The sequence below is a fragment of the Mirounga angustirostris genome, unplaced genomic scaffold (assembly GCF_029215605.1).
Source record: "Mirounga angustirostris isolate CCGP_5_RB_7025 unplaced genomic scaffold, mMirAng1.0.hap1 SCAF_4, whole genome shotgun sequence".
NCBI lineage: Eukaryota > Metazoa > Chordata > Mammalia > Carnivora > Phocidae > Mirounga > Mirounga angustirostris.
In genome coordinates, this window is record NW_026991712.1 from 168,976,183 (window position 1) to 168,993,005 (window position 16,823).

At 40.7% G+C, this 16,823-nt stretch overlaps 1 protein-coding gene across 16 annotated transcripts in view; it reads right to left on the minus strand.

The window, feature by feature from the left end:
- The window catches only part of MED18 (mediator complex subunit 18), a 139,615-nt gene that overhangs the window by 42,588 nt on the left and 80,204 nt on the right, over positions 1–16,823 (minus strand). Inside the window, exon 1 of one of the 16 annotated variants that reach the window (XM_064589668.1) lies at positions 8,193–8,370. The exons of 14 other annotated variants lie outside the window; for them this stretch is intronic. Coding sequence is in view for 1 of the 2 variants with exons in the window: in XM_045898303.3 (XP_045754259.1) it covers positions 2,679–2,724 (46 nt within the window). In the remaining variant the exon portion in view is untranslated. Of the gene's footprint in view, positions 1–2,678; positions 4,063–8,192; positions 8,371–16,823 lie in introns of those variants that run through there. One more of the 16 variants, XM_045898303.3, reaches the window with a different exon arrangement.

Genomic DNA, 16,823 nt, shown 5'->3' on the forward strand with positions numbered 1-16,823 from the left:
GGGACTCCAGGGTCATGACCTGAGTCGAAGGCAGTCGCTTAACCAACTGAGCCACCCAGGCGCCCTACCATCAGTTTCAAAGCTCAAAATTAACTACTATGTTATAGGCCCAGAACTGTAAACAAATAATTTTTTTTTAAAGATTTTATTTATTTATTTGACAGAGAGAGACACAGCAAGAGAGGGAATACAAGCAGGGGGAGTGGGAGAGGGAGAAGCAGGCTTCCCGCTGAGCAGGGAGCCCGATGTGGGGCTCGATCCTAGGACCTGGAATCATGACCTGAGCCGAAGGCAGACGCTTAACGACTGAGCCACCCAGGCGCCGCCGTAAACAAATAACTTAAGTCTTCATTTACTTTGTACATTTATTCTTCCAAAGAATCTGGTAAGACTTTCCACATACCCACTCACTGAAATGCTTTTTAAATTTCATAAAGAAACAGTTATGTTTGGTAAAAAGCCTTTAAAGCAATTGTGTAGTCCTCAAAGTTGTCAGTGTTGACCTTTCATGACCTGGCCTTGATTTACTCAAATAGAATAAATCCTGAATTATAAGAACTGTAATTGGGGTGTCTGGCTGGCCCAGCCAGTGGAGCATGAGACTCTTGATCTCGGAGTTGTGTGTTCAAGCCCCACACTGGGTGTAGAGATTATTTTAAAACAAAATATTTATTTTATATATATATATATATTAGAATGCAGTCTGTCCATTAAAATAGCTTACAGCCACCTATGAATTATCTAGGCAACAGGAAATAAAACCCAAAAATTAAATCTAGAGAGAACATAAAAATCTTAAGTTAGGTACCTGAGTGATTTCTATTTCTTCTTCATAGCTATCTTTTTAGGACTACTGGTAGAAAAATTGATGAATTTGATGCACACTTTTTATCAAACAAATATACCAAACTTTATCTACTCAGATGAAATATATTTGTATGTAGGTGTTAGATGGGCATTCTTCATAAGTAAGTTATATCCTGTTAGTAAGTTATACCTCCTTACCCATTTCTTGCTTTTCAAAGACCATTCATTTCCGTCTCATAGATAAATGTCTAGCATTGTTTAGATCCTTATTCGTCCTTATTAATCAAGAACGGCAGGAGAATTTAGTGGCCCAAAAGTGAATTTACCAAATTCAGGAGAATGGTTACCTCTGGGAGCAAAGAAACAAAATGTAATCACAAGGGAATGCAGACATAGAGCTAGGGGTGAGGTGGGATATCTCTCTTTTTAATTTCATTTCTTAAGCTGGGCAGTGGCCCCAGAGGATCCTTTATATTTTTCTCTAGGCCTTATTCTATTTATGAAACATTTCATTAAAAATTTTTTAAAAATTAAAAATTCCTGGTGATCAAGGTAAAGTGAATCAAGTCCTGACTTTGGTCCTAAAAATCTGTTGCTGACTCACTTTTTGATCCATGTGCTTCAGTTTCAGTAAAACATGAAAAATACTTTGTAGTAATTTCATCTGGCAAGTTCTCAGGGGGAAAACACACTTTTAGAAACTAAATAACATTGAGGGGCCTGGGTGGCTCAGTCAGTTGGGTGACTGCCTTCGGCTCTGGTCATGATCCTGAGATCATGGTCCTGGATCAAGCCCCGCATTGGCTCCCTCCCCGGTGGGAGGCCTGCTTCCCCCTCTCCCACTCCCCCCTTGTGTTCCCTCTCTCGTTGTCTCTCTCTCTGTGTCAAATAAATAAATAAAATCTTAAAAAAACCCAACTAAATAATACTAAATCACAAGACATTTGGGAATGTTACCTGTGTTCTCACACTTTAAACTTTTCTTTAAAGTCATCAGCATTTTTCATTTCTGAAAAAAAGAGCAGCCTAGGACTGGACATGTTTTCTGCTGCTTCCGAAATCAAAGAGAAGGTACAAATCTTTTTTTTAAGTGTAATGTCAAGAAATGATTCCCAGGCTTTCCCCCACTTTGTTTATATTTCCAACCCTTTAACAATTCCACTTAAAACTACTTTTCCCACCTTTACATCTTCATCTTACACAAAACCCCACACAGGTGGGAAAATGAGTCTTCAGGGACAATGGACTTTCATTTCACTCACAAGCCTTGAAACTCTAAGCTACACTTGCAATTACCAGCTTGGTCTCTAGCTACCTCTGAGACAATAACACTTCAAATGTAAAGCACTGACATCAGAAATGTTTGTACCAAAGAACTGCCTTATGAGAAATGGAAATACCAGCATAATGGGAAAAGCCGGAGACTTATTTGGAGAATGTATAATTGAATCTAAGAAATTATAACACTTCTTGAAAATGGTCCAACTTACAGAAGTCAACAGTTCTAGTTCTATGCCATATATATCTCAAGTCCCGCAACATGCTAGTAAAACAACACTGAATTCTAAATACGATTTCCTGTAGTACTTATCTTCTGCAAGAGCAAGAAATTAATAGATGGTTTCCTAGCAGTATATATATAAAAAAACTCCAAAGGGATCAAGTAAGACAAAACTATGAGTAGTAAATTAATATAATTGAGTGAAAAACAACTTACAAATTTTCATTCATTCTTTACAAAGTTGTAAATGTCTTAAAGTTACAAACAACAAAACCCTCACAACATTCAACTTCCTATAAAATATTCAATCTCACCTATTCATCTGCCTTGCCTCTGTCAAGATTTTGTTTCCTTGCCTTCTATTACTCACCAACTGCATCTGGATTTACCGGTCTGGAGACGTCAGCTTGCCCCATGATTAAATTGTCTGATGTATCTCACGACAACAAACTGTCCCGGACCAAAGAAAACTTTTCTTAAAAGATAAATCCACATAGAGAGGGGACAGGCACTCCTCTCTCAGCGTCACTCCCAAACATCAGGAAAGAGCATGAGATCAGTTAATCTGCTGGAGTTTCTGTTCCCTGTATCCTGGCCTGGGCACTTGTGGTTCTTACAAATATGTCTTCACGCTGGCTCTCCTCACACAGGAATGCCTGTCATTCCAGTGCGCACACTGTGAAGAGCTCAAGTGCAGGAAGGGGAGGAGACTGCCAACTACATTCTAGGGGCTGGGCGGCACAGCCCCAAAAAGCCATACCTACTTTTCCTGACCCGGAGCTTTTGGTTGTAACTCTCTAGACTCACCACCATAGAAGAAGGGAGCCTGCTCAAGAGTCTACCACAGAACTTGTAAATGTAATCATACAAAAAACATCAGGGTTATGCACAGCAGACTGATGGGAGTAGAATTCAACTCAAAGGTATGTCTTCAATATAGGCTTGCCTTAAAAGTATCGATTGTTCTTATATTTCACTGCTTGCTCTAAAATCGTAGTGTTTCCTACCTGTAAGTGGCATACCCTAAGCAGGATTTGATCTATACTTGGGGAATTAATAACATCAGAAAGGATATTTTTGGACTGAATATACCTTTTCTAAAAATAAAAAGAAACCGTTCTGACAGTTTTCCTTACTAAAATAGTAAACTTGAAATAAATGTTTGGAAGATATTATACAATATTTCTCTTTCTGATAAAGCTCAGTAACCACCATATGATCTTGGGGATTACAAAACTATTGCGAGTAACCCTACATGTTGCTTATAATACATGGAAATATCAGCTAACCACAGGCAGCAACTGAAGGTCCAGCTTGCATACTGATTTTTCTTTTTTAATAATATAACTAATTTACATATAGCCAAAATACATAAATATTAAGGACACAGTTTGCTGAATTTTTATTTGTAAGTGCCGAAGTCCTTCAACAAAAGACAGCTACTAAAAAAAACCCCAAAAAACAGAGCTTTTAGTTTAAATCTTCATTTTCCAAACTGAGATCACAGAACAATTTCTAGTATTTGGACTTTCCTCTTACCTTTTCTTAGCACCTTCTCCTTTCCCCCCATTATCTTATCCCCATTATCTGCTTTTGATATAGGAAAAAAATAGCAAAGGTAACAAATAAGAAAATGATCATGCCAAGGCAGTGGTAAGAAAAAAATTGCAGAAAAACTTAGGCAACATTTAATTGTTCATACTGGTAGTAGTCAGAAGAACATTATGTTGACCATTAAAACAGGAAAGAGCAGGGGCGCCTGGGTGGCTCAGTCGTTGAGCGTCTGCCTTCAGCTCAGGTCATGATCTCCAGGTCCTGGGATCGAGCCCCACATCAGGCTCCCTGCTCAGTGGGGAGTCTGCTTCTCCCTCTCCCTCCACCTCTCCCCATTGCTCCTACTCTCTCTCTCTCTGTATCTCTCTGTCTCAAATGAATAAAAAATTCTTTAAAAACAAAAACAAAAACAGGAAAGAGTAAAAGGAAAAACATATTGAAACAATGCTCTAATGTAAGAATGCCCAATGCCTTGGGGCGCCTGGGTGGCTCAGTTGGTTAAGCAACTGCCTTCGGCTCCGGTCATGATCCTGGAGTCCCGGGATCGAGTCCCATATCGGGCTCCCTGCTCAGCAGGGAGCCTGCTTCTCCCTCTGACCCTCCCCCCTCTCATGTGCTCTCTCTCTCTCTCTTATTCTCTCTCTCAAATAAATAAATAAATAAAATCTTAAAAAAAAAAAGAATGCCCAATGCCTTTAAACCCTGGCACTTATTTATTAGCCTAAAAGCAGACCATGTGTAATAGGTTTCTACACTATAAAATGGGGAGGCAAAAGGTGGCAAATGCACTGCCCAGAACCCAGTAGGTGCTCAACAAATTGTAGTAATCATCATCATCACCACTGTCTCCATCACCATGGCCAGAGGGTGAGCTTTGGGGGAGCCTGGGTGACTCAGTCGGTTAAGCGCCTGCCTTCGGCTCGGGTCATGATCTTGGGGTCCTGGGACCAAGCCCCACGTAGGGCTCCCTGCTCTGCAGGGAGCCTGCTTCTTCCTCTCCCTTTGCCTGCCGCTCCCCCTGCTTGTCCTCTCTCTGTCAAATAATAAATAAAATCTTAAAAAATAAATAAATGACAAAACTAAAAAAAAAAAAAAAAAAGAGGGAGAGCTTTGGAGGCAACTGAAATTTTAATTCCAGATCTATCACTAGGCATTAACACTAGGCAAGTTACTTCACCTCTGCGTCTCAGTTTTCTGATTTGTAAAATGGGGCATAACCATACTTAGCAGCACAAGGCAGGTGTAAGGACTAAATGACATGAACATAAATAAAGCCCTTGGCACACAGAAAACTCTCAATAAATGCAAGCACTAATGATCACAGTTGTTATAGTAAAAAAACAAATCAAGAAAGGAAAGGCCAGGAGCAGCCAGACAATGGTAGATGGCAAAAAACTCAGTCATTACAAAGAGGTTAGTCAGAAACGGAAGAGGATGACATTTCTTTATCATGAATTCAGAGAGCAAATTGGAAGAAGTAAGCCAAGGAGGAAGTCTGGACACAATCAGGGTTGCTATACAAAAACATCAAGCAGATGGAACAGTGCATGCACACACCCAAACACACACCCAAACACACACACACACACATACCCCCCAGAAACAGTACTGTAGAATTTAGTTTATGCTGACAGGACCATACAAGAGTACAACAACAGATTTATGGATCCTGGTATAGCTGCTGTTTACCACCTTCGTAATTTAAATGCCCATCTTGGCTTGGCTCATTGCTTACTCTAAAGTACTGTGAAGGTCGCAATAAAACTTAAAAATACAAGAATGAAAGGATTCTTAGTGACCATTAACTGCCTTGCTCAGAGCCTGGACTAAAACCCAAGTCTCCCAATTCTAACTCCAGGACTCACTTTGGCCCTTGTGTAAATGGTCAGAAATATTTATTTCCTAAAGATATACTCATTTCCCAAGGAAGCCCATTCTCTACAACAACAACAAATCTCTCTGATCATTCTGCTGCCTTTGTACCAGGCTGATACACGGTCACTGGCCAGCCCGTTTCAGTTTCATTCCAACAATCAACTTTTCCTTGGTGCCAATTGGTAAGCAAGCAAGCTGAGAGAGAGAGGAAGATACTGGCCCACTGATGACTTTAAAATTTAACTATCAGGGGCGCCTGGGTGGCTCAGTCAGTTAAGCAGTTAAGCATCTGCTTTCAGCTCGGGTCATGATTCCAGGGTTCTGGGATAGAGCCCCACATCGGGCTATCTTGCTCAGCAGTGAGTCTGTTTCTTCCTCTTTCTCTGCCTGCTTGTGCTCACTCGCCCTCAAATAAATAAAATCTTTTAAAAAATAACATAAAATTTAACAATCAAAGCCTTGAGTTCATTCTAGTTTTCCATGTATTATATTTTAGAAATGCAAAGGGTGGGGCAGGTGGTTCAGCGGCCAACTCTTGATCTCAGCTCAGGTCTTGATCCCAGGGTCGTGAGTCTGAGCCTACTTAAAAAAATGCAAAGCGCAATCTCCTTTTAACTTTACAGTAAGTAGACAACTGTTTCTTCTTAACTGTCCCCTAATGAAAGATAGTCTCTTTTTAGAGTACTTTTCCTCCACAGCTTACTGCCTCAAAGAATGGGGGAAGTGACAGATTAAAATTTGTGAATCTCTTCCTATATTTATGGAAAGAGCAAGAAGGCCTTATAAAAATAAAGTTTAACAGGCAAAGATAGCACTTGAAGCCCTCTAACCAGAGCCTCATTTTTTTAAAGAACTTCTTCGAAACACTGCAAGTAACCTATAAAGAGCTGGGCATTCAAAACTTAGTGATGTTTGTAACTCCAAAGCCTTTTGTTGGCAAGCACATCATATCACACACAAACATGAGAATATGATTTATTTAGTTTACAAGATCAATCACAAGAGCATAATGCTTTCATTTAAATGTACTTTTATGCTGAAGTACCAATATGAATTGGATTACTTAGGGGAGTAAGCTCTTAGTGATTTTAATCACATCTCCCTCAATTTACTTCAGCATACTACTTTCTCCTGGCCTGAGATGTCTCAAGGAGGTGAGCTCTAATGAAAGGTTGGGAAGAAAGTCACAGAAAGTACTAACAGGTCACACATACATATTGAAGTAAAGGATTAATTTTCAACTTCTGGATCTATAATTGGGGGAGGGAGTAGCTTCTTATTCTTTACCCCATGATGTAACTCTAATCTAGTCTGGCTGGCTCTGGATAGTTATAGGAAATAACATCCGACAATAACCTGTTTCTCAGACTCCACGTGGAAATTAAAAAGCCTTCTCAGTCACTTGTAAAAACTTTTCAAGGTCTCATCTATTTGTACAAATTCTTCACTTGGCCTGGATTTTTTCTTCCCCAGATCCATCTAGGGAACTTCTACTCATCCTTTAAGAATTGGCTCAAATGTTGCTTCCACTATTATGAGTCATTCTTTAGTCATTCAAGGAGAATTCCAATAAAGATTTGCTGATCACTGATTATGTGCCCAGCAATGTGTTGGTGCTAAAACAACAGTTTTAGCCCTTAACGTGCTGACAGTTCAAATAAATAGGATCTACAATAATCAGTACTTAGGTACTATGCAAACATACTGGTAGGGGTGGGAGTGTCTAGCTTGGTCTTGAGAGATCAAAGAAAATCTCTCAAAAGAAGTGACATCTAAGATCAAAAAGTTAGTCACAGAAGAGATGACAGAGGTGAGAAAAAGATATAAGCATCAAGACATAAGATTGGAGAGGTAAAGAACTGATCATGACTGATTGTGCTGGACATATCACCCTAAATTGCAATGATCTTCTGACCTCTCTTATAGGCTAGACACTTCTCATGGGCAGGGATCGTGATGTATTTATCTTTAAACCCTCAATGCCTGACATAACTCAGTGCACCGTGGACATGCAACCGTATTTATTCACCTTGAACAAAGGGAAGAAACAAAATTCTTCAATTTTAAGCTTTGTTCACAAAATCTAGTAACAAAAGGCAATTAAGGTGCAAAGTGCTACAGACGGAGGCTGGAAGAAATCATTCCAAAGAATCCCAAGAATTGATGTGAAACTCTTGTTTTGGGGGAAAAAATGGCATGTTCATGATGGTTTTTGAGACTGTACTGGTTTGCAAATAATAACTTTTTCCAAAGGAGACAAATCTGTCGGGTAAATGTTTATATAAAACCTTACACCCCAGTATTTATAGCAGCAATGTCCACAATAGCCAAACTATGGAAAGAGCCAAGATGTCCATCAACAGATGAATGGATAAAGAAGATGTGGTATATATATACAATGGAATATTATGCAGCCATCAAAAAAAAAACCCCACAAACAAACAAACAAACAAACCAAAAACGAAATCTTGGGGCGCCTGGGTGGCTCAGTCATTAAGCATCTGCCTTCGGCTCGGGTCCTGATCCCAGGGTCCTGAGATCGAGCTCCGCATCGGGCTCCCTGCTCCGGGGGAGGCCTACTTCTCCTTCTCCCACTCCCCCTGCTTGTGTTCCCTCTCTCGCTGTGTCTCTCTCTGTCAAATAAATAAATAAAATCTTTAAAAAAGAATTTAAAAAAACCCCCAAAACCAAAAAACCGAAATCTTGCAATTTGCAACAACATGGATGGAACTAGAGGGTATTATGCTAAGCAAAACAAGTCAATCAGAGAAGGACACGTATCATATGACCTCACTGATATGAGGAATTTTTAATCTCAGGAAACAAACTGAGGGTTGCTGGAGTGGAGGGGGGTGGGAGGGATGGGGTGGCGGGGTGATAGACATTGGGGAGGGTATGTGCTATGGTGAGCGCTGTGAATTGTGCAAGACTGTTGAATCGCAGACCCGTACCTCTGAAATAAATAATACATTATATGTTAAAAAAAGAAAAAAAAAGATAGTAGGAAGTGAAAAATGAAGGGGGGGGAATCGGAGGGGGAGACGAACCATGAGAGACTATGGACTCCAAGAAACAAACTGAGGTTTCTAGAGGGGAGGGGGCTGGGGGGATGGGTTAGCCCGGTGACGGGTATTAAAGAGGGCACGTATTGAATGGAGCACTGGGTGTTGTACACAAACAATGAATCATGGAACACTACATCAAAAACTAATGATGTAATGCATGGTGATTAACATAACATAATAAAATTAAATTTAAAAAACAAACACAAAAAACAAAAACCTTACACAATCACTACTGTCAGGCTCAAGTTCCTCAGCAGAAAGCATGTATACTTCATATGAATGCGCCTGAAGAACAGGCTGAAAGTGACAGAAACCGTAAGTCAAGACAGAGCCCCTGGTATCACCAGATACTCATCTCATTTGCCCCAAATGACACTGGTTTCTCTCTGTGGCTGGTTCTTTGGATGCAAAAGCAAACACACCTGCTTCCGATTCTGCATCAAATACTGTAATTCTTGTTGCCAAACTACCCCAACTTCCAGAAGGCAACGTGGCTTACCAACGGAAGACAGCAGAGGCTCTGGATTCACGAGTAACTGTAAAACTTCAGCTTTCCCATTTACTGATTAGGCAACTCTGAACAAGTTACTTAACTTAATGTGCCTCAGTTTCCACATCTTCAAAATGGACAGAATTACAGAGCTGTTGTGAGGATTAAGTAAGAGACTTTCTAAAGAGTCAGATGGTTGAAGCTGCTTACAATATTCGGCCCCCTCTCGCTCCACTTAGATTCTTTACGAAGTGACCCCCCCACCAGTGTTTAAATATAAACATCACAGTTCTTAGGAAAAACTTGGGAGGTTCCAATAGGCTTTTCTATCGCAGAGGCAATACAGATGGCAGGCCTGCAGTAACGTGCATGTCTGCAAGCCTACAATGTGTTGGCCTGTGGTTATGGGAGAAAGAAAGTGAAATTATGCCATACGGCTGCTTTCAGTTCCGTGCAATGGAAGACCTCAGACCAAAACACCGGTGCTTTAGCAACTAGACTCTGCCTTTTTGCTTTCTCTTCAAGTTTTTGTTTTGAAGACAGTAAGTTCTTAAGGATGCCCTAGGGGTCAGGAAATGCTTCCAGAATTGAGGAAAGAGTGGTAAGAAATTTATTAAACAAGAAAGTTTCAGTTAAGAAAGATGAAAGTGTTTTTTCACAGTTGGGCTAAGGATTTGCAGAGTCGGTTAGAATGCAGGAGAGACAGTGCGAAGGGTAGGCCCGGAAAGAAGTGAGAATTAACTGAATGGAGATGAGAAGATGTGGGGGAAAATAATTGGACCAAAAGATTCACAGATTGTGACGATGAGGGGGAAAAGGGAGGTGGGAAGAGGCTATAAATGATGCTGATGGAACTTTAAACCCACTACATGACATCAGGAGGCTGAATCAAATTATTGCCAAGCTCCCCTGTGCTTCTGAAATTCTACAGCAGAGTCAAACCAATGACTTAACCAATTCAATGTTATGTTTCAAATAATGCCTCTAAGAAGTGGTTTATTATGGAAGAGACCTGTGGCCATAGTGCACTTTATATAATGAATCTAGCTCAGCGCTTGCCATATAATGCAAAATAGCTGTCTAATGGATTGATTATTATTGGGAAACCACAAGTCTTACTTACTCCACAAATATTTCCTGAGCACCTCTGAAGTATCAGGTTATTGTTCCAGGTGTTGGGGACACAGTAGTGAATACAGTGGTGAAAAAAAACCCCATGCCTTCTTTCTAGTATGTTAGATGGTGATAAGGACGATAGAGAAAAATTATTCAGGAAAGGGAAACAAGTGGGCTGACGAGAAGGCCACAGGACAAACCGTGAGAAGGGCCTCACTGGGAAGATGACATGTAAATAAAGACCTGAAGTAAATAAATTCCCCAATTAACTTCCTCTGTCATCTTCCTCACTTAGGGAGACTTCATTTTATTGTGCTTCACAGATACTGCATTTTTTTACAAACTGAAGGTTTGTGACAACCCTGAGTCAAACAAGTCTATCGGCATGATTTTTCCAACAGCATTTGCTCACTTTGGGTCTCTGTGTCACATTTTGATAATTCTTACAATATTTCAAACTTTTCATTATTATAATATTTGTTATAGTGATCTGTGATGAGTGATCTTTGATGTTGATATTGAGATTGTTTTGGGCGCCGTGAACCAGGCCCACATGAGATGGCGACCTTAATGTTGTGTGTGCCTGCCCCACCCACCAGCTGGCCATTCCCCCATCTCTCCTTGCCTCTCCTCAGGTCTCCCTGGTCCCTGAGACTCAACAATATTGAAATTAGGCCCACTGATAATCCTACAATGGCCTCTAAGTGTCCAAGGGAAAGGAAGAGTCACAGGTCTCACACTTTAAATCAAAAGCCAGAAATGATTAAGTTTAGTGAGGGAGGCATGGTGATGGCCAAGATGGCCAGAAGTGAGACCTCTTGTGCCAAAGAGTTAGCCAAGTTGCAAATATAAAGGAAAGGTCTTGAAGGAAATTAAAGTGCTACTCCAGTGAACACATGAATGATAAAGCCAAACAGTCTTATTGCTGTTATAGAGAAAGTTTGAGTGGTCTGGCTAGAAGATCAAACCAGCCACAAATTCCCTTAAGCCGAAGCTTAATCCAGAAAAGGTCCTAACTCTCTTCAATTCTGTGAAGGCTGAGGTGAGGAAGCTGCAGAAGAAAAATCTGAAGTTAGTAGATAGAGGTTAGTTCATGAGGTTTAAGGAAAGAAGCCGTCTCGGTAACATAAAAATGCAAGGAGAAGCAGCAAGTGCTGATGTAGAAGCTGCAGCAAGTTATCCAGAAGATCTAGCTAAGATAATTGATGAAGGTGACGACACCACACAACAGATTTTCAATGTAGATGAAACAGCCTTAAATTGGAAGATGCCATCTAGGACTTTCATAGCTGGAAAGGAAAAATCAATGCCTGGCTTCAAAGCTTCAGAGGACAGGTTGACTCTCTTGTCAAGGGCTAATGGAGCTGGTGACTTTAAGTAGAAGCCAGTGCTCACTGACCATTCTAAAAATCCTAGGGCCTAAAAAAAAAAAAAAAAGGAACTATACTAAATCTACTCTGCCTGTGCTCTACAAATGGAACAGCAAAGCCTGGATGACATTACATCTCTTTACAACATGGTTTACTAAATATTTTAAGCCTACTCTTGAGAACTACTGCCCAGAAAGAAAATTCCTTTTAAAATATTACTGCTCATTGACAATGCATCTGGTCACCCAAGAGCTCAGGATGGAGATGTACAGTGAGATTAACTTTGTTTCCATGCCTGCTAACACAGCATCCATTCTGAAGCCCATGGATCAAGGACTAATTTTGACCTTCAAGCCTTATTATTTAAGAAATGTATTTTGTATAGCTGTAGCTGTCATAGATAGTGATTCCTCTGATGGGTCTGGGCAAAGTAAACTGAAAATTTTCAGGAAAGGATTCACCAACCTACATGCCATTAAGAACACCTGTGATTTCATGGGAAGGGTTTGTCCAAATATCAACACTCACAGGACTTTGGAAGAAGTTGATTCCTACTCCCCTGGATGACTTTGTGAGGTTCAAGACTTCAGTGGAGGAAGTAATTGCAGATGTGGTGTTAAAAGAAGGAGAACTAGAGTAAGAAATGGAACCTGAAGATGGGACTGAATTGCTGCAATCTCATGATAAAACTTGAACAGATGAGGAGTTGCTTCTTAGTGACAAGCAAAGAATGTGGTTTCTTGAGATGGAATCTATTCCTGGTGAAGACTGCTTAACCGACTAAGCCACCCAGGCGCCCCTAAAGTATTTTTATTTTTTTTTTCCAGCAACAAAATATTTTTTAAAAGGTTTATTTATTTGTGAGACAGAGAGCGCGTGTGTGAAAGAGTGGGGGGTAGGGGCAGAGGGAGAGAATCCTCAAGCAGACTCCCCGCAGAGTGCAGAGCCCCACACAGGGCTCAATCTCACGACCCAGGAGATCACGACCTGAGCAGAAACCAAGAGTCAGATGCTTAACTAAGCCACCCCAAGTGCCCCAGCAACAAAGTATTTTTAAAATAAGATGTGGGGTGCCTGGGTGGCTCAGTTAGTTAAGTGACTGCCTTCGGCTCAGGTCATGATCCCAGGGTCCTGGGATCGAGTCCCTCATCAGGCTCTCTGCTCAGCGGGGAGCCTGCTTCTCCCTCTGCCTGCTGTTCCCCCTGCTTGTGCTCTCTCTCTGACAAATAAAATCTTGAAAGAAAAAATTAAAAAAAAAATGTGTACATTAGTTTTTTAGACATAATGCTACTGTGCACTTAATAGACTGCGGGCATAGCGTAAACGTAACTTTTACATGCAGTAGGAAACAAAAATATTCATTTGGCTCACTTTCTTGGGATATTTGCTTTATTACTGTGGTCTGGAACTGAACCCACAGTATCTCTGAGGTATACCTATACTGTAGTTCCTTCAGTTCTAACCGAAGCAAAATAAAAGGTAACACTTTCAAAGGTACTACAAATAAATATTGGTTACACTAGAGTAGATTTTAATGACTGGTCACTGAAGTAATGGTTGTCAAAGGTGCTGTTCAGTTCTCAAATATCTAAAGATGCACTGTCTAATACTATGGTCACTAGCTACACACGATTATTTAAATTTATTAATATTTAATGTATTTATATTAAACACACTTTGCAATTCAGTTTCTCAGCTGTACTAGCCAAATGTCAGATGCTCAGTAGCCACACATGGCTACTACACTGGACGGTGCAGATCCAGAACATTTCCATCACTGCAGAAAGTTCTGTTGGACATGATGAACCTAAAGGGTTTTTAAAGCCCACTGGGAAGTCTTCAAGTAGAAACAAAACAGTTATGTCAAAGCACTAATTATACCTTTCCTCAGTGTATGGTGTCTATCTTCCAAGGTACCAACCACCTACTAAGGGCACTATACTCTGAGGGAATCTTGACAGTTAAAAACAGTGTTTCTTTTTGGGCGCCTGGGTGGCTCAGTTGGTTAAGCGACTGCCTTCGGCTCAGGTCATGATCCCAGGGTCCTGGGATCGAGTCCCACATCGGGCTCCCGGCTCAGCGGGAAGCCTGCTTCTCCCTCTCCCACTCCCCCTGCTTGTGTTCCTGCTCTCTCTGTCTCTGTCAAAAAAAAAAAAAAAAAATTAATAAAAAAAATAAAAAAAACCAGTGTTTCTTTTTATACAGTACTAACTAGTGAGCTATTAATACTCTTTCTCTAGTAACTGAATTACTACTTTTTGTAGTAACACTCAGTTAGTCTTTGACTATTAACAATTCAAAGCCTAAGGAAAAATGCTTTTATTTATTTATTATTTTGACAAAGTCAAAATCTTTTTTTAAGATTTTATTTATTTGCGAGAGAGAGAATGAGAGACAGAACATGAGAGGGAGGAGGGTCAGAGGGAGAAACAAACTCCCTGCTGAGCAGGGAGCCCGATGTGGGACTCGATCCCGGGACTCCAGGATCATGACCTGAGCCGAAGGCAGTCGCTTAACCAACTGAGCCACCCAGGCGCCCAAAATACTTTTATTTTAAAGATTTACTGAGAACTACATCTATTTGTTATCCATTGAAAGTTAATAAACCTCCATCTTACTGGCCTTTTTTCTACTCCAAATAGTACTTTTTCATGGGCTGAAAGTAGATTTTTAGAGTTACAGTGAAAGTGATGATGAGGGCGCCTGGGTGGCTCAGTCGTTAAGCATCTGCCTTCGGCTCAGGTCATGATCCCAGGGGCCTGGGATCGAGTCCCACATCGGGCTCCCTGCTCGGCGGGAAGCCTGCTTCTCCCTCTCCCATTCCCCCTGCTTGTGTTCCTGCTCTCGCTATCTCTCTCTCTGTCAAATAAATAAATAAAATCTTTAAAAAAAAAGAAAGTGATGATGAGTTTTAAAGAAAAAAGTACTTTAGAAAACATGATATTCATAAAAACTAAGTCCCAGTGGCCTCTATTAAGGAACCAGAAGTTATCAATGATGTGTGAAACTAACCAGTCAGAAGTCAAAGAGCTGCCCATCCCCGGGTTTTGAAACAAGTTCAATGTTCTCCAGTAAAGTGGCATTCATTGCTGGTGACTCAGAGAGATGACTCTTAGCCACTTCTCTCCTTCCGTCTCTTTTTCATAATTCTTTCTAACTCGTTTGGCCCTCAATCTCACTTCAAGTGAGAAAGAAATCTAAACATGACCAAGGGATATTCTGAGCCAAATATTCAGTAAGAATACAATAAATGTCTGATATAGCTATAATATTTGTAAAAGTTATTCAGAAATTTCTAACAAGGAATCTCCTTAAACATTCTTTTCTAGACCATGTGGGGGAGAATAAAGCCTTCATCGTCTACTAAATAAAAATTCTGAGTAATGAACACCTGGCTACACTATGAGTCAACAGTAATTCCTGCAATAGGAACCAAGGATGACTGTATCAATGGTGTTCCTATCAAACTTGCTCCAACCAGTAATTCAAATGCACTTTATTCTTTGGTTTCCATGTATGAGGTATCCACCTCTTTTGTACCACTCTCTTCCCTCAAAACCCTCAATCTTTCACAACCACAGATTGTGGGAGATGAAGCACGGTGGGGGGGGGGGGAAGTTATACATATAATTTCTAAATTCAAACAGAAATTATGTTTTGGATTATACAAAACGGTGCTTCTAAATCTTGTTTAAAAAAAAAGTAACAGTGAGGGCGCCTGGAGCTTTGACTCTTGGTCTTGCGGTTCTGAGTTCAGAGCCCCACACTGGGTATAGACGTTACTTTAAATCTTAAAGAACAAAAATAACAGTGAAACACATTAACACTTAAGGAAGACAATCTAGTGAGGTCAGAGAAAATATGGTCAACGTGCACTTTTGCTCACCTGTCTATGCTAAAGCAACTAGCCTAATCCTACTCTAATCTTTTAGAAAAGCTAATCTTTATTTGCACTAGTGATGCTATCAAAATGTAGTCACCAAATAAAATCTTTCAAGATGCAAATTTGATTATTGTTTTTTCAGCCTACAAATAATTCTTTTCTTGAAAAAGCCCTAAATGTAACAGGATCCAATTAGCTATTAAACACTCTATCAGTACTCACCTGGTTCCCAGGCCTACATACCAAGGGCCTTCAGAATACTCCCTCTCCTAAAATCCAAGGAAAAGCTGACAACCCGTTTCTTGTGTGGACTTGTAGTGAAGGGTAAGAAAAAAGATAAAGGGCTGAAATAATTCTTCTGGGATTCATTCACTTGGGGTAAAAAGTCTGTATCTTTACACAATTTTACAAATCTTCCCAGTCTGAGAGAATCTGTTGGTGGAGCGCAGCTTTCAACCCGAACATCCTCTTCTTCTTCTTTTTTTTTTTTTTTAAGATTTTATTTATTTATTTGAGAGTGAGAGAATGAGAGAGAGCACATGAGAGTGGGGAGGGTCAGAGGGAGAAGCAGACTCCCCGCCGAGCAGGGAGCCCGATGCGGGACTCGATCCAGGGACTCCAGGATCATGACCTGAGCCGAAGGCAGTTGCCCAACCAACTGAGCCACCCAGGCGCCCCCCCGAACATCCTCTTCTGTGTGCTTGCGCAGTGACAGTTATTCTGACTGCCTCCAGTTTTACTCCTCTCTAATCTGTCCTCAGAAGTAGTGCCACAGTGGTGTTTATAACAGCACAAATTTAACAATGTTTTTTATAGCTCACAAAAAAATCCTTCAACCCCTGACCCAAGCCTATCTTTCTAGCAAGCCTCTTCTCTCATTCCTCTCCCATACCTGCTCATCTTCAGTCCTAGGACGAGTCTTTAGTCCCACTGCACCACTTGGAATTCCTAAACTGTGACATGTTCTCCTGGGCCTATCTACCTAGGCATCTGCTGTTCTACCTGCCTGGAAAGTCCTCTCCCTCCCCAGAATCCCTCATCTGGCTAACTCCTGTTCCTTCAAATTCCAAATTCCAGATGTTCAAAATTCCTCTCGAAGCCATCTTTGAACATTTCTACCTTTTGGCACTTAAGACTGAGTTGGGTATCCGTGTTCTGTGCT